The sequence below is a fragment of the Colossoma macropomum genome, unplaced genomic scaffold (genome assembly GCF_904425465.1).
Source record: "Colossoma macropomum unplaced genomic scaffold, Colossoma_macropomum, whole genome shotgun sequence".
In the NCBI taxonomy this organism is placed as follows: domain Eukaryota; kingdom Metazoa; phylum Chordata; class Actinopteri; order Characiformes; family Serrasalmidae; genus Colossoma; species Colossoma macropomum.
In genome coordinates this window covers 11,829,578-11,848,347 of record NW_023494807.1, presented here as the reverse complement: position 1 = coordinate 11,848,347, position 18,770 = coordinate 11,829,578, and the positions used below count along the sequence as shown (strand labels likewise).

General features: G+C 38.9%; 1 protein-coding gene across 1 annotated transcript in view; it reads right to left on the bottom strand.

Annotated features, from left to right (window-relative positions):
* The window catches only part of dscamb (Down syndrome cell adhesion molecule b), a 182,564-nt gene that overhangs the window by 23,831 nt on the left and 139,963 nt on the right, over positions 1–18,770 (bottom strand). Inside the window, exons 12-18 of the mRNA XM_036555898.1 lie at positions 11,745–11,941; positions 9,860–9,956; positions 9,327–9,455; positions 8,410–8,577; positions 6,880–6,950; positions 4,381–4,621; positions 819–965 (exon numbers count right to left, since the gene is read on the bottom strand). Coding sequence (XP_036411791.1) covers positions 819–965; positions 4,381–4,621; positions 6,880–6,950; positions 8,410–8,577; positions 9,327–9,455; positions 9,860–9,956; positions 11,745–11,941 — 1,050 coding nt within the window. The remainder of the gene's footprint in view (positions 1–818; positions 966–4,380; positions 4,622–6,879; positions 6,951–8,409; positions 8,578–9,326; positions 9,456–9,859; positions 9,957–11,744; positions 11,942–18,770) is intronic.

Below are 18,770 nucleotides of genomic sequence, written 5' to 3'. Positions count from 1 at the left end.
CAGTACAGACGTCCTGCATGAGGCCTTTAAACCACAAGGCAAAGCAACAGCACCACCTATGGGCGGACACCAGAACTGCACAAACTGGAAAACGTCCTGAATTGACTCTTTTTTATATTTTATCCTTGTTGTCATGGCAGCACCACTATTAAACATAGCATTATATAATGTATTAAATATAATGTATTAAATATAATCTTAAATGAAATGTGACCAGTGTTCGGTCCCAAAATTTGTATTATTCACATTGAAAACCACATTGCATTTATATAATGTGTGTTTCTTTATTGCAAAATGACAGCAAAATGTGAATTTATCAAAAATAATCATCCGGTGCAGTCGTATTTTGTCCCCCTTTGCTGCAGCAACAGCCTCTACTCTTTACTCTAGATGTTGGAACATTGCTGTGAGGATTTGATTGAGCATTAGTAGGGTCAGGTACTGATGTTGGATAGTCAGTTCTGGATCACTAACTCATCCCAAAGGTACTGGATGGACCTCCATAACTCCAGAGAATACAGTTCCACTGCTCCACAGCCCAATGCTGGGGGACTTTATACCCCTCTAGCCCACACTTGGCATTGGGCATGGAGACCTTAGGATCATGTGCAGCTGCTCCAGAGCGTCCCATTCTATTGGTCAGTGCTTTTCTATGAAGATTATACAAGCTGTGTCAGCGATGAATGACCTTAAAGTAGCTGATCTCACTATGAGTGGGGCTGTCCGGATACTTTTGGACACCTAGTGTAGGTCAGGTGATCCTGTACAGAGCAGCTTATATCTTAAAGAAGAACTGCAGGTCAGAAAGAAGAACTTACCTCCGTCGAGTAAGTTGGCCCAGTAGATGACGCGGTAGCCCAGCAGCATGCCGTTGAGCGCCTCTTTAGGCAGAGCTGACCAGGACAGAGAGATGGTCTCTGGAGTTGTGGCTGTGGTCACTACATTCTCAGGTGGACGGCTCGGCACTGTTAGAACAATAAAGAACGCGTTAAATCTCAGGATTATTACATACTGAGGCTTATTATTCAGTAACTACAGGGACTTCAGTACAAACTGGCTGAGCTGCTCTTAGGCTTTGTTCACACAGCAGGTAAAAGTGGCCCAAATCTGATCTTCTTCTTCATATGTGACACAGATATGTGTCTGTGTGTCAGTGTGGACAGATAAACACACTGAATCTGACATTTTTTATTTCGTTATGAGACGCTTTTATATGTGGTACTGAAATCCGATACGTATCCGATCTGCGGCAGTGCGACTCAGTGTGAACAGCCAGATCAGAATTCATCCGACTTTTGCGTCAATCCAACTTGACATTGGTCATAATTTTGCGCTGATGAGACTCATAAACATTTAGGCTGATGTTTCCATACAAAATATTAGAAAAGACTCACCCAAACCCTCAGAAATCGAAGAGATTTCAAAAGAAATGTCTGAACGCGGCCGTAGGAAAATGAGGCTGCAGCGTCAAAAACCAGTTAAAAGTCTAAAATCAAAGTTTAAAGAATCCGAGGACGCAAACCAAAGAAGTGACTGCGCCCTTTTTACAGGGAGCACAAACACATTCTGGGTGATGAGCCCAGCTGTCAGTCAGTGAAGTTTCATCATGGCTCCTGTGATTCTGGTGAAGATGAAGCTGATTTGGGCCACTTTTACCTGCTGTGTGAATGTAGCCTTAGTTATTAAAAAGGGGTTAAAATATTGCATTTAAATATCCAGTGGTGCTCTTTGCACTAGGCAGGTAGCCTCCTAGGATCTCCATGAGACAAGAGCCCCATGTAAATACATATTAGATATTGCATGCACTGATATTAAATAACCTATTATGAATCATAAATACGCATTTTAAACATAGCTGTTATTTAATTGTAGTGATTATTTTAGTAATTTCAAAGCAGCCCCATCCCCGGCTATGTTATAATGGACTATTCCATGTTACGTAATGACACAACTGACCGGTATAAACAAGACAATTAAGCGATGATCTGCATTATGGAGAGTTATTTATTCGGTGTAATTTCTTGGTGTTGAGAGATAAAATCAAATAAAATCATCCAAGTTCAGCAGAGAAATGCAAAAAAACTGAACTCCCAACTGCCAGAGCCAACTTCATTTGTTGGAATATATTACTTCACAGGCTCAGCCAGCTTTAGCTGCTCTAAATAGTAACAGATTACAAGTTTCTAATTACTTCTTTCAGAGTATTGGATTAAGTTACTTCTTACTTCATTACTCATTATTTCACTTCTGCATTACTCTGTACCAAATTATCCTATATTGGCAGATATTTTTGCTTGTTTCACATATTATTTCCTAAAAGAAGCATAATTATTTGCCAATACAGTAAAAATGACGTAAAAAGTAAAAATCATCTAGAAATAATTAAAATAATCTTATAATATTCTTGCAACAATCTCAAAATGACAAAATATTAAGATGATTTCACCTACAAAAAAAACATTGTGTTGCAATGTAGACATCATGCAGGAGCCCAGAGCCTCAACTAAATTTATAAATGTGTATCCAGGCGGCCAAATTCCTGTCTTTTGACTACACTCCTAAAAAAGATGGTTCTTCAAGGGTTCTTTAGTAAAGAAAATCGTTCTATATTTAAACATAAACACCAAAGAACCCTTTGCGTGATAAAGGATTTGTTGCATAACGAAATGTTCTTCAGATTGATAGAGAATGTGCTCTAGAGGGTTCTACATACCAAAAAGAGTTCCACTATTGTTACAAGCCAAACAACCCTTTTTTGGTTTTATGGGTTTTATGTAGAACCCTTTTTGCTAAGAGTGTAGAGCCACAGAAACACTAAATCCAGCCCTGTATACGTTATAATGATCAATTATAATAATCAATAAAGCACTCTATTTGTGGCCAAAATAAAAGTCTTAGGCTATATCCAAATGTAAATTTCCAAAAATACATGTTTATACTGTTTTTATTGTTTGTGTGTGACTGTTTTATAAATACTTTCTTCAGTCGCATTTGAGTATTCAGCATCATTTTAAGCCTGATCTGAATTTTAATAAAATCATGGTAATATTTAAGATTTCAAGATGCACCGAATCATTTAACCATGATATCTGCCCCTTCAGGGGGTATGGCTCCCTCACTCACTCCTCACAAACCTGATCACTCACACCTGCAGCTGTTACAGTGCTCATTAACTCATATACACACCAATCAGACATAACGTTATGACCACCTCCTTGTTTCTATGCTCATTGTCCATTTTATCAGCTCCACTTACTATATAGGTGTACTACAGTTACAGACTGTAGTCCATCTGTTTTTTTGCATACTTTTGTTAGCCCCCTTTTACCCTGTTCTTCAGTGGTCAGGACCCCCATGGATCCTCACAGAGCAGGTACTATTTGGGTGGTGGATCATTCTCAGCACTGCAGTAACACTGATGTGGACCCCCGTCCAGTCCAGATGGACTATAGTCTGTAATTGTAGAACTACAAAGTGCACCTATATAGTAAGTAGAGCTGATAAAATGGACAATGAGCGTAGAAACAAGTCATATGTTATGGCTGACCGGTGTAAACACCTCCAGGTTGGTGTTTTGTACTTTCTAAAGTCTTGCTGTCAATGTTGTGCATTCATAATTTTTAAGAAAAGTGCCTTGTGGTCAGTTAATATTTTCAAAGTGGTGTGAGAGTGTATAATTTTAAAGGGTCCATACCTTAGATTTTTCTTTCCTTTTATTTTTCCCCCACTTGTGACATTTGTGTGGTTTTATGAACCACTTCATTTCTGCGTGACCATTTGTTCTCTCTTCATCACTTAGAATTAAACAGACTGCGCTTTTAAGACTGACATATGTAAACGAGCTCCGTTCTGAACACAAACACTAAACCTGTCCTTCTTCTAACTGTATTATTGTAATCTACACATTCACAACTTGAATGTTATGAATACATTCTGACGACTGACCACCGTATTTATGTTTATTTGTGTTTATTTTAATATTATATGCTGTATATATTTACTGGCAAAAAAAGCACAAACTGCCCAGTAAAGCAGTTTTGTTGTGTATGGACTTTTGCTCAGTGCTGTGTAAGATTGGCCACAGTGTAAATGTGCAACATGAGGGACACCTTGTGGTCATATGCTGGTACTACATCACAGTGTGTTGTTGCAGAGAAGAACAGTGCAGTGGGTTCTCTTCTGAACGTTTGAAGTCTTTTCAAAGTACAGAGCTGTAGTGGCGACATTAATGCTAAACTATGCTGTTGTGTTTATTTACTGTAGATACAGCGCAGCTGTTTTAGAGCTCTGGCAGTTGGGACTGCATTTTTATTAAATATCACATTCATAAAATTTCAATTAGTTGAGAGAAGCACTTGGGACGCTGTTTCTGAGACTGACCGTCCTCCAGGGTGGTGATGATGGCCTCCTCGGACGTCGGCCCCATGCCAGCGCGGTTAGCCGCCTGCACCCGCACCTCGTACTGCGTGTACTTCTTCAGGTTGTCCAGCGTGATGGTCTCGACGTCCCCTGTAGTGTCCAGGTTGATGGTGTTGTACTGTGGACTGCCCCCGGTGCCATACTCTCTGTAGCACACCTGATAACTCCGGATCAGACCGTTCTGCAGGTGCTTGTGGGGAGCCTGGAGGGAACGGAGGGACATGGAGTTACTCACAACTAAAAAATAGTGTTTTATTCGATCTCACACAGGATTTATCACAAATACTGTCCCTGCATTGTAAAAGAAAGAGAGAGAGCAGGAAACACATTAAAACATTCTTGTTTATTTGATTTACGTTTTGTGTCAATGCTGTTGCAGCATTAAAGGGCCCATATCCTCTTTTTTCTGGCCTTTTCAGGTCCACACTCTTAAAAATATGGTTCTTCAAAGGTTCTTTAGTAAAAGGAATGACTCTATTTAGAACCTAAAGTTCTATATAGAATCATATGCATGCTTAAATTGAAATAGGAAGAATGTAAATAGTGAAATCGTTCCTCAGATTGAGGGATAATGTGTTGTATACGGTTCTATATAGAACTTTTTTGTTAATGGTTTTAAATAGCACCAAAAAGAGTTCTACTATTGTTCCAAGCTTGGCATCATAACAATAGCAGAACCCTTTTATAACCTATATCAAACCATATACACCACATTCTCCTTCCATCTGAAGAACCATTTCATTATGCAAAGAAACTTTCAAGCATGCAAATGGTTCTTTGAGTGTTCATGGTTCATTACAGACATTCACTAATTCACAAGTCTTCACTAAAGAACCCTTGATGAACCATCTTTTTAAGAGTGCACATACAACATCCGTGTGTTTATGCACCATAAGTGTATAATGTGTCATAATTCCTTTTTCCAAACTCTTTATCCATTAGAATCTAACCGGCCTTTAAGACTGATATATGTAAATGAGCTCTGTTCTGATTGGCTGTGCCTCATTTAAAAGGCAGTCTGGGCTGAAAAACCCATGAATGGTTTTGGCTACTGTTTGCTGAATAGGTGGATGTGCGTAAATGTGTTTGTGTGACATCTCAAAAACACTGTATTCAGTATGGGCTGTTTTTGTAGCTTAGTTTCCATATGTGGATTGTATACGATATAGCAGCAACTCCTGAATTTCAAAAAAAGGAGGACAATTTGGTTTTCCTTATATGGGCCCTTTAAAATGTAACAAATACAATGAACAAAAGCTTTACTGCAAATACAAAATGTACTTAAATGTGTATGATCTATACTTATTTATCTAAATCAGACATGATCTATATCTATAATCTATAGAAACTGACTATACAGCAAAAAAATAAGTCACTTCAGCTGCAGCTCACTTATACGTCTCTTTCTAATCTACTCGATTCTATTCAATTCTACTGAATTCTACTTGATTCTACTTAATTTTTTTGCTATTTTATGCCACATAATTCTATTCTATTCTACTCAATTTTTTTCTGCTCTATGCTACTCGATTCTCTTTTATTCTATGCTACTAAATTTGAGTATATTCTTTTCCACTTGATTCTTTGCTATTCTATGCTACCCGATTCTATTGTATTCTACTCAATTCATTTCTATTCTATGCTACTCAACTCTATTCTATTCCTTTTTTTCTATTATATGCTACTAAATTCTATTCTATTCTACTCCACTTTATTCTATTTGATTCTACTTAATTCTTTGCTATTCTATTCTACTCAAATCTATTTTATTCTACTGTATTCTATTCAATTCTTTTCTGTTTGATGCTACTTGATTCTATTCAGTTCTCTTTTATTCTATTCTACTCGACTCTGTTCTATTTGATTCTATGCTACGAAATTCTATTCTGTTCTATTCTACTCAATTCTATTCTACCTAATGCTTTGCTATTCCATGCTACTCAATTCTAATCTGTTCTATACTAGTTGATTCTCTTCTGTTCTATGCTACTTGATTCTATTCAATTCTATGCTACTTGACTATTCTATTCTATTCTCATTTTTTCTATTCTATGCCACTGAATTCTTTACTATTCTATGCTACTTGATTCTATTCTACTCAAATCTACTCTATTCTATTCTATTTAGGTCATCTTTCTTGACATGTCATAATTGCAATTGTTTTGTCAGAGCATTGCAACAATTATCTATATAATAAAAGTGAATAAAACAAAATACATATATGACAATATGGCAATAATAAAGAGAAAATGTTATTTATCAATCAATAATATAATAAATAATAATATTCAAAAAAATCCTATATGAAACATGCATGTGGTATAAAACAATAGAGAAAAGCAACAAAAAAGTTTATTATCAAACATATCTTTGTAATTAAGAAAGGAAAAAAGCTCCCCTTTAAAACATTAACTATTCTATTCTAGATTTAAAAGTAAACATTAAAACTGATGACTTTACCTTCCAGGTGACTTTAATGCCCTGAGACGATATCGCTTCAAGCTGCACGTCCTGAGGGGCTCCATCAGGGGCTGCAAAACCAAACAGCAGCGTCAGAGGAGGGGCCTAAGGGGCAGTTCTTACCAAAAGCTGCCACTAGATGGCAGAACAGATCACAGAATGTGTCACTAGTGAACAAGATAGTGGACAAACAGTGATTCACTGACATTCACTGACAAGGACAGTCATTGTGCTGTGAGCTCAACCATCGGAGGTGTGAGTGGAGGAGTCAACTGATTTTGTCCAGTTTTATGATGAAAATGATCAGAACTGAACCATCATAAACCATAAACTCAACATATACTATTACAGCATATCTCAAAAAAATAGCTTGGTATTATTTTTATTGTCTATATTTCAGCATTTCCTGCAGTTACATTTGCGCATTCAGTGGATTTCTAAGTATAATTCTGAAGTATATCAAATTGTGGTGACTTACAAACAACACTGTAGATATGGTCATATACAAAAGTTTGTGCACCCCTTTTTTGAGTTTACATAAATTACACATCCTCTACAGAGAACAGACATCCGCACATTTAAATATGCAATTACTGTTTATTTTACATGTTGGAAACCAAAAAACGAAACAAACATAAAACGTGGTCTGTGCAAAAGTCATGTTTAACTAAACAAATAGAAAAAAATCATATTGAAGTGTGTCTCTGTAGAGGAAGTGTTGACTTATTTTCACATAGAAAATCAACAAAACACATAATTTGAATAATAGGAACATGCTTATCGTATTTATACTGTATTTACAATCCATAAACATACTTCAGGACCATGAATATAGTCAGGTGTTGCTTTGGAAAAGGAAAAAAACTTTAAAAACTTTACTGAGAATATTGCTGCTTTTTTGTGATCAATATTTTATTAACAAGTAAACATATAAATTACAAGAACTATATTCACAAAGCCTGAGATATGCTCACCAGATTCTTCATGATAGTAATTACATAGAATTAACAGTAAATACAGCATATCAATAGTAGTAATATTAATAATGACGGTCAGCGTTATACCTGCAAAACAGGAGGAGACGCATTAGAGTACTGTTTTTGTGATGGTGGTGGTCCTACCTGAAGAAGCGGTCCACCCTGATGTCATCAGTCCAGGTTATTTCAGGTTATTATTATTGATCTACTGCAGTAGGAGCCTCTCAGAGTAACCCCAGCTTATTTAACTCCTTATTTTATTTAACATCTTATTTCATACAGTGATATTAGCAAACGTTAGCCAATGGAACAGCAGCTATGATGCCATGTGGACCAGCTCACCACGGTCACCAAACCACACGCTGATTCTGATTTGTAATTAGTTCCGTGTTCGACGGAGCAGTTTTGTAAAAAGGGAAAAAGAACACAAAAAAATCTCCTCGGCCCACAGGCTGTGCATTATTAGTGACCAAAATGTGAAATGTTGTGTCCAGGGCGCTAGACAGTAAGCGGTGTGGAGTCCCGGCTGTGAGTGAGGTGTTCTGGTACTCACGGGCCTCGTCTGTGGTGATGGTGAGCTCGTTACTAGGTCTGCTCTCTCCGATTTGGTTCTTGGCGAACATGCGGATGTTGTAGGTGGAGGCGGGGTGCAGCTCGATGATGGTGGCCTGGTTGAGCTGGGGTGAAACGTCTTTGGTGGTTTGGGACGAGGCCCAGGAGGCTGTAGGGGGGAGAGGAGCAGAGTGAGGCCTTACAGTGAAACTAAGTGACCTTGATCCTGTTCATATCCACAGTTCTACTGATTGTTATTTCATTTTGAAATATTCTTATTATTTTCACTTTATTGTTTTTACTTCATATTTTTTATAGTCTTACTATTGCTTTAATACTTATTTTGGTCCAAGTCTTCTTATGACTTTATTTCTGCATTATTAAATATTTGGGATGTAAGCAGAGTCATTCAGAGTGGTTTGGTGTGAAATGCTCTGTTGTAGAGAAATTTACAGAGTCAGAACAGTTCACAGTGGTGGTGATAGGAACCAGACGTCCACCTCTAAAAGCTCCCTCATTGAAAGTTATTACATGAAATGCTTATGAATTCACTGCCTGATGACTGAGACACTGTTTTATGATAGTTTTGAGAAGATTTTGGCCTTAAACTCCATTCATGGTGGAGGGATACATAATATGCAGGTAAAATAGTCCCCAAAGAAAACTTATTCCAGATTTTCCACTATTTTCCATCATCAACATTCCATATAAACTCAGAAGACACATGTAGGTTCACTGGTGGTTTTGGATAATAAATAAAATGTCTATATTTGTGTTGTAGTCATGGTGACCCCTGGTTCCTATCACCACTAATGTAAAGACATCTGAACCATTTCACACGAAACCACTCTGAATCACTCTGTTTACATCTCACACACTGAATTATCAGTGAATCAGAGAATATGTGTGGTTCTTTACCCGACTTGTTCTTGTAGTTGATGTCATATCCTGTGATGGGGCTGTTGCCATCAAAGCCCATTGTCCAGCGAAGAGCAATGGTGCGATCCTTCACTTCTCTGATCTCCACTTCTGGAGGGTCTGGACGGTCTGTGGAGAGAACCTGAGTTGTTAAACATTTCTAATCGGTCTAAAAGTCCAGAGTTTCTTCTGAAATGAAGGTGTTAATAGTGAGTTTGGGCTGCAGTAACAGCCTCTACTCTTCTGGGAAGGTTTTACTCTAGATGTTGAACATTGCTGTGAGGATATGATTGATAATTAGTGAGGTCAGGTACTGATGTTGGATGGTCAGTTCTGGATCACTACAACTCATCCCAAAGGTACTGGATGGAGCTTTATACCCCTCTAGCCCACGCTGGGCACTGGACATGGTGACCTTAGGCTCATGTGCAGCTGCTATAGTGCTTTTCTATGGAGATTACACAGGCTGTGTGTGTGTAGCTGAACACCTAGTCTGTCTGATCTGTAGGTACAGGTGTGAACTGAAACCTCACCTTGTACAATCAGCTGAATGATTCCTTTATCTTCACCGTAGGAGTTGATGGCAATGCAGGAGAAAAAGCCGGAATCCTCTCTGACTGTGTGCAGGATCTGTGTGTACAGACAGATAAAGATGTTTCTCTTGGCCTCATGTTGAGGTATGATGGGTTTGGCTCGTCTGACTGAAACATGCTCACAGTACAGACTCAATCCACAACACAGCCACATTCCTCAGATTTTAGGCACAAATATGTTTTCCTTCTGAGCAGCCAGCGACTTTGTGTGATGCACTGATGACTGAGAGCGACACTGAATGTAAACAGTGCTGTTTTCTGCATTCTAAGCTCAACAACACAACAAAATCACAAGGTATTTAACCCCTTACATGGCCAGCGTTCGCCAGCGGGCCCAAAATTTTAATACACTCTTCTAATAGCCTCAGAATAGCTCAGCCAATAGCTTCAGTTTGCACTGAAGTCCCTGTAGTTACTGAACAATAAGCCTTATTTTAAGGGGTTAATAAGCTGGGATTTTAAGGGGTTATGCCTCATTTTCTGCTTGCCTTGACCCAAATGTATATAAGAACTGCTTATAAACATTATTGTGACTTGGTGATACGGATGCTCAATTGATAAATACAAATATTACCCACGAAACAAAATAGATATGAATACATTATCTGATTCCTGAGACAAAATGAAATACATTAATTAAGCAATAGAACACGAGAGGTAGTGTGTTATAACATCGTAATAACATCATGGCTGTGATTTGGTCACCGTAGATCATCACAGCCATGATGTTATTGGCGATAACACACTCCTCAAGTGTTCTATTGCTTTTATACAACAGTTAAATAAATAAAGTAAGAAATAAATAAACTGTGAACGCGGCGTTTAATATGTTTTAATGTTTGCAGTTCCTTCCGCCAAATTATAGTTCCTTAACAAACAGCTTGTTGCTCCGTCAGAGTAACAAACTCCGCTCACTCGCTGCACAGTCTGCTGTAAGCCTCACCTTTTGAAGTACGGACTGAGACATAAAACTGACCCAATATCAGGTTTAGCTCAGTTTTGTCATTTTTTGCCAGATCAATATTAATGTTGTTTTGTTCCAGCCAGTCTGTAAAGCATCTTACAGCCCATTTAGTTTGGCGAATGGTATTGGGTTCATTTCTGGCTGATTCCAGGTTGTTCAGCTGTTCTTCTGTCTCAGCTGCCGACTGAAAAGCTGCTCAGTGGTGATGACAGTTTGGGAATTTAGTGTAGTCTCATCTTCAGAGTCTGGCCAAATCGGCTGTCGGTAAAATGTGACCTTAAAAGTGTCCATTTTCTGTTTGTGGCAAGTAAAAACGTTCAAATGGCTTGAGCGTCTCCTACACCTGTCAAAGTCGTTCCTTAGCAACAGTGTCTCAGTGTAGTGATACAGTGTTTGTGAAAAAAACGTGATGTTATGGCGAAATAACAGCACAGTTAGAACGCTTCTCAACCAATCAGCTTGTGTGGCCGGAACTAACTGCTGTATAACATTTAATGTCCATTCTGTGTTGACAGGGTTGAATCTGCAGTGTGGATTTTTTAAACATTTTCTTTGTCAAGTAGTGACAGAAACGTAGAGGTTTTTTCTTTCTGCAAAACAAGACGGCACACACGATGATCACTTTTCATCAAATTCACATCGGATCATAAGTATCTCCCCTTCTGTGGACTGAAAGCTTAGAATCTGCTCTCTCTGCACGATTTCTCCATTTGTTTCAGGGAGATACGAGTCAGAAATAATTAATAAAGAATTACAGTACATTTTTGTTTTTGGGTTAAATATAGGTTGATCAGAGGCTGCTGATGTTAACTGGCTGGGGGGTATTAAGGGCATTAAGGTATGCAGGATGAGCTCGCTTACCTGTAGAGTGGAAATGACCTCATTGGACACCTCCTTGACGTTGACGACGTAGCGGCTCATGTCGGGGTTGATGATGTGGGACTCCTTCTCCCAGCGCACCTTGATGGGCTTCTCACCGTGAGCCGTACAGCTCATCTCCGTCATGTGGCCCTGTTCAGCGCGAGTGGTGTTAGGGTACGATGTGATCATGGCAGGAACTGAGAGAGAGAGAGAGAGAGAGAGGAGAGAGAGAGAGAGAGAGATCTGGTTACACTGTGTCTTATTTTGAAGAACAATATAGTATTTCATTGCTCGAAAGTCACAGGATCACATGAGCTGCTGAGAGATCTGATGTAATTTGACACAATAAGCACCTGGATACAAAAACAATACAGTTAAACAATTAACCATTCAATAAACTTCAGTTCATGTCTCATCAAATCCAGTTTAGTTTAGCTTGATACAATCTGATTCATGCCTGATACAATAAGATTTAGTTCAGCTCCAGTATGATAGAATTAAAGTCTAATGTGATACAGTTCAGTTCTGCTCTGATACAATTTGATTCAGATGTGCTCCAGTACGATTCAGCTCAGCTCTAATACAATCTGACTGAAGTCTGATTTCATGTGATTCTGTTTAGCTCAGATATGATTTGATTCAGTCTTTCATGATGCAATTCAGTTCAGCTCTGATACACACCAATTCAGGACTGATCTGATATGATTCAGTTCAAATCAAATATGGTTCAACTGAAGTCTGATCTGATATGATTCAGTTTAGATCAAACACAGTTTAATTTAGATCTGATCTGATTCAGTTTAGGTCTGATTTAATTTGATTCAGGTCTGATCTGATATGATTCAGTTCAAATCAAATATGATTCGATTCAGATCTGATCTGATATGATTCAATTTAGCTCAGATATGATTCTATTCAGGACTGATCTGATATGATTCAGTTTTGCTCAGACACAATTCGATTCAGGCCTGATCTCATATGATTCGGTCCAGCTCTGATATGATTTGATTCAGTCCTTATCCAACCTGATTTAGTTCAGTTGAATTCAACTTAAACTGGACATTACATTTCTCAACAGAGTCTCTTTCCTAAATGTGTCTTAACAGACTAAATCAGCTGTATGAAAAAATATGATGTATAAACAATAAAAATAAAGCATAAAATATTCCAGTTGTTTCATTTAACTTTTCCATTTGGTTTACTGAGAGCTTTAATACAGTCTCACCCTCTTTATGTACATTTGGAATAAAGGGGTGAGCTGATTAAGGTGTTTTTTATCAGGGAAGGACACAACTTATATATCCATTACTACTATCCCTATTATTATTATAACTATGTGCATACGCTGGCCGTGTATGTTATTACATGGCAACATCTGATGCAGAAACCTCTCAAAATCTGCTTTATAAGTATCTTTTGTTCATTCGATCACCACTACAATAATACTAGATCCTGCAAATGCCTGTGAGGGGTTTTCAATGTTACGTTAGCGACAGGCTAAATGTAGTGAACATTTAAACTTCATGTGTGTTTGAATTTAATCAGGGCTGTCAGTCATTTTTGCTCAGTCAGCTGATACAGACACTGATGTCTGAACTCAATAATAGTCTCAGTGAATTAATTTGCTCTGAGTTTATTTTGTAGTTTGAGTGTGCAGCTTGCTTTAAAGTGTTCTGTGATGCCGGACACCTGCAAATTTAACAGCATGTTCACTCTATACATTCTCCTCCTAGAATAAACCTCACAATGCATCAAACTAAACGCTGCATTCATGCATTCGGGAGAAATTTCTGTATCATATGTACAGATGCTGGTTGATTTTGTTTAGCATCTGTTTTGTTAGGCTGTTAAAATATCAGCACCCAAAAATTAGCACATTGACTTTTATTTTGAAAAGGGTTTTATGGTCAGTAACTCTGTCTCTGACTCTGTGTAGTTTTTATTGGAAATCTGAAAATCTGAGATTTAGACAAAAGCAAAAGCAAAAAGGAAAATAAAAAAAAGTTGATAAGGATCAGATCTTACACCTCACAGGTTACATCATACAAATAACAACAAAAGTAAACGAGTGCTGTTTGAAGCAGATGCTGGCACGTGTCTGCGGGTGGGCTAGCCTGGCCATGCCTATGGAGTCGGAGACAACGGGGGTTGGAGCGCTCGGGCCTGTTTTAAGCACCGTCTCGTGAGTGACACAAAGGATGCGTCAAAAGAGCCAAATGCGAGCTGAGTGATCTGGGTCACGCTGCTGAGAGACGTGCTGGCTACTTCAAGACATACAACGTATTTCAGACATCAAACCAAAACCATTAGAGCTCCTCTTAGTCTGTTACTGAACGCTGGATCATTTTACTGACATCTACGTCCAGAGAGATCAGCAGCGTCACTATAAGTAGTGAAGATATTGGTGTAACAGCAAAATTCAATACTGTTCTGTTTCAGTGTTTCAGGTTTGAGCAGCAAACACTTAAACTTGAACACTCTTTACAAATGTTACTCAATGGTTCTGGCTTGGATGTATGGTTGGACTGATACCACTTCTTCCCTTCTGATACCTGATTCTTTTGTATCAGTCGAGTCCCGATACAGATACACACTCTATCTAACCCAGCTCACCCATTACTCCTGATATTTATACAAATAAAATAAATAAATAAAACATCATTCAGCTTGCCTAGATGGCGTTTACTTATTGGATTGCATTTATTAGATGCTTAAGAAAACTTATTTTTGTTTATTTATTAGATCTATTTAGTAATTACTATTATATAATTAGCATTAAGAACCATGTTTAACAACTTAAGTAAATGTAAAATATCTTTACAGTGAAAAATAGTTAAAAACAGAGTTGAACAGTATTCAGATAAACCTGTGGTGTTCTTTGGTTCTCTGTGTGTTGCATTGTTCCAAATAACTCTTCATAGCACCTACAGTTTTAAAAGTGTAGTATATTTTATATTTTTAATATTTTTATATTTAATATTCTACACTGATTGGTTTGTCTCAGATAAATAAAAGTTCTCTAACAAACTAAACCTCCTCAAAAAAGCCTAGTCATTTGAGAGTGGGTGTGTCCGTAGTGCAAGCCCCAACCCTTTATTCTGATAAGAAGCACCCAGATGCCTAAGCATTCCCCCTTCTCTATCCGGTGTACTTTGATAGGCTGAACCCAGACGTCTAAGCCCCGCCCACTTCCCCACCAACTTTACTATGACAGGCTGCACCCAGATACCTAAGCCCCACCCACTTCCCCACCAACTTTACTCTGACAGGCTGCACCCAGATACCTAAGCCCCACCTACTTCCCCACCAACTTCAATATGACAGGCTGCACTCAGATGCCTAAGCCCCACCCACTCCCCCACAAACTTTAATATGACAGGCTGCACCCAGAAGCCTAAGCCTCGCCCACTTGCCCACCAACTTTACTCTGACAGGCTGTACCTGTATTTTTTGATCACTGATGCTCTGAAGAGAGTGAGAGGCTTTGAAAGTGTTACTTGATAATAATAAAATAATAAAAATAAATAAAATAATAATAAAAATAATAAATGATAAGGAAAAAGATTCATCATAAGATTTGTGGTCACATCGTCCAGGCCTGCGCTGTAGTAGCCCTGCAGGGAGAAACGGGAACGCCAGGCTCTGGCTTATATTCTTCCTGTCGGAGAGCTTGTTAGCCTGGAGCAGAAGGAGAGTGATCTCTCTCTCTCTGTCTCTCTGTCTCTCTCTCTCTCTCTCTCTCTCTCTCTCTCCCTCCCTCCCTCTCTCTCTCTCCATCAGACACAGCTATGATTAATTGATGATCTCTCTTTGATTATTTATATGGATCAGATGTGAAGAGCCCCTCACATCCCACACCAACACACACACACACACACACACACACACACACACACACACACACTCACACACATATACACACTTATACACACTAATACACATAATCGTTGTTGTCGGAAGACAACATATCTCCTTTGTTGTCATTTTTCAGTTTTTGACATAATTTGAAAGTGCCTGTTGCTCTTTACATTGTATGTAAATTTCATGAAGAATACAAGGCTTTCTTCTGACAACAGCGATGTATATCGTTGATGTTGGAACAAAACTGTGACTCCATTTTTGTTATTTTTTATTTTGTACATGATTAAAAAACACAAACTGTCCTTTACATTGTTTTAAAATTTCCCATTGGAAATGAATGGACCAACAGCAGGGCCCCAAAATATGCTGGAAAAACGCCTTATTTCATTAACTTATATAAAAGCTAGGAGTAAATATTTCTTCTCCTGTAATAGTTGACATTGTCCTACCTTTCCCTGCAGGTGAGCACTTCTCTGATCATTAACTCTAAAGGATACTCCAACATTAAGCAGTCAGAGACTGAGCCTTGGAGATGTGTCTGCAGATTCTTTGAGAAACTGAAAGTGAGTCTCCTAAAAAGAATGGAAGCTGGAATAGAAGTGAAGAGTGACTCACTGTGTGATTGTCTGTTAAACTTGTTTTCTGTTTAGTGTATCAGTTCTGCATATAGAGACGGGCCTTTCAGGTTAAGAGCAGCAGCCTGGCTGTGCTGGGACAGGAGGGTGAGGGGAGTTGGGGGGAGAGAGGTGGGGTCTGGAGTGTGTGCTGACATGATGGAGTGTGTCAGGCTGAGGCCTGTGAACATTTAAGTCTCATTTCTTATTCACTCTGAGCCCCGCGCTGCACTGACACTCCAGAGAACGCTGATTTATTTTGCATGACTAGTATAAATTTTAAGTGAGGCATATTAAAAAAAAGAAGGAAGAAAAAAAACCTTCTCTAAATGTTATTACACTTTAACTGTGAGCTCTGTCTCTCAGCATCTACAGCTCGTTTATATACACGCGCATACAGGCCTGGAGTATTTTCACCCTAATTTAAAACCATATCCTTGCTTCTACACTCACTGTCCATTTTATCAGCTCCACTGACCATATAGTTCCGCTCTGTTGTTCTACAGTTACAGACTGTAGTCCATCTGTTTCTCTGCATATTGTTTACCCTGTTCTTCAGTGGTCAGGACCCCCATGGATCCTCACAGAGCAGGTACTATTTGGGTGGTGGATCATTCTCAGCACTGCAGTAACACTGACGTGGTGGTGGTGTGTTAGTGTGTGTTGTGCTGGTACGAGTGGATCAGACACAGCAGTGCTGCTGGAGTTTTTAAACACTGTGTCCACTCACTGTCCACTCTATTAGACACTCCTACCTTGTTGATCCACCTTGTAGATGTAAAGTCAGAGACGACAGCTCATCTGCTGTTGCACAGTTTGTGTTGGTCATCTTCTAGTCCTTCATCAGTGGTCACAGGACACTGCCCACAGGACGCTGTTGGCTGGATATTTTTGGTTCTCAGTCCAGCAGTGACACTGAGGTGTTTAAAAACTCCAGCAGCACTGCTGTGTCTGATCCACTCAGACCAGTGTAGAAGCGACACATTTCAGTCATTAAACGGGCTGAGAGCAGTGAAGGAAAGAGGAGGAAGATCAAAGATACGGCGGATCTTCAGCTCACTGACAGCCAGCGTAATAAAGTCAGCAGCTAGCGGCTAGCTAAAAACAGAAGACTGCTTATAAGCTCATTTTAACTCTGCCTGTCAGCAGGAACGGCTCCCGGACAGAGGGCTAAACGCTATTCCCATAACAGCTTAGTTGATGTATATTTTTAATATCTGCTAATATTACAGGGCTGTAAAATAGAGGAGCGCTGATAGCAGCTGGAACCACACATCTAACAGAAGATCCTGCTGCTGGTTTTCCAACTATTCGTAACCAGGCAGGGCACGTCTGCACAAACACGGCCTCTTTAAAGATCAGTCTGACTGTTATGTGCAAAAATACGTCATAGAAAATGTAATAATAGACGCAATAATAAAAGCATGTTGTAAATTTATTTTAAAGGGACCATATTGTATGCGATGTGATCTCTGCATTTTTCTTGTGCCCACTTAACATGTTTGTGTGGTTTTATGGTTTATTTACCACAATTGTGATTAATTCTCACATGACAATTTTCAAACATCTGTTTCAATTACTTCACCTGATATACTGATACATGTAAATTAGTTCTCACACTATATATAGCTTTAGTGTGTAGGGTGGCTAAACTGCTGTAGACTGAATGGGTGGGGCTAAACTGCTGTAGGCTGAATGGGTGGAGCTAAACTAATGTAGGCTGAATGGGTGGGGCTAAACTGCTGTAGGCTGAATGGGTGGGGCTAAACTGCTGTAGGCTGAATGGGTGGAGCTAAACTGCTGTAGGCTGAATGGTGGAGCTAAACTACTGTAGGCTGAATAGGAACTATGTAAATATTGATACATTGCAAATATTTAAATGTTGGTTTGTATGACATCACAAAAACAACAAACTCAAAACAGACTTTTTTTGCAGTTAAGTTTCCTTATATGGACTGTATGGACTAAAGACTGAACTGTATGTTTTCAGGTTATTCCTCGTACATCAAAGACATCAAAAAGGGGAGGAAAATGAATTTTTCCATAACGTGGGCCCTTTAATTAACCTAATTCATATCAGAACCTGTCAGTACAGTCAATGTAACTCCTTATATAGCTACAACAATAACTGCAGACTCATAAGGCTGAACACAATGAACAAAACAGTGAAACAAGTGTTTTTATTTTTACGCTCTGTAGTCAGTTGATGAAGGGAGATTTATGCTCCATGTTTTTTTTTGTACATGAGGAACTCATAAGAGTAAAGAAAACATGCAAACAGCCTCTGCCTCAGGCTCACAGAGGTACAGTGAGAGAGAATCAGACAGACACCACACACTCATCTCTGAATGGCTTCACTCGTCTGTATGTCTCCACTGGTCTCTACTGGTCTTCACGGTCTGCTCAGTCAAGCACATGATCGCCGTTTACAGCAGTTTAGGGGTTAAAAAGCATGAAATGCCATCCCGTGATGAATGACGGCAGTGCAGAATGTGATGACTTAGCAATGAACGAGCTTTTAATTAAGACAAGTGGCTCTTTACATCATACA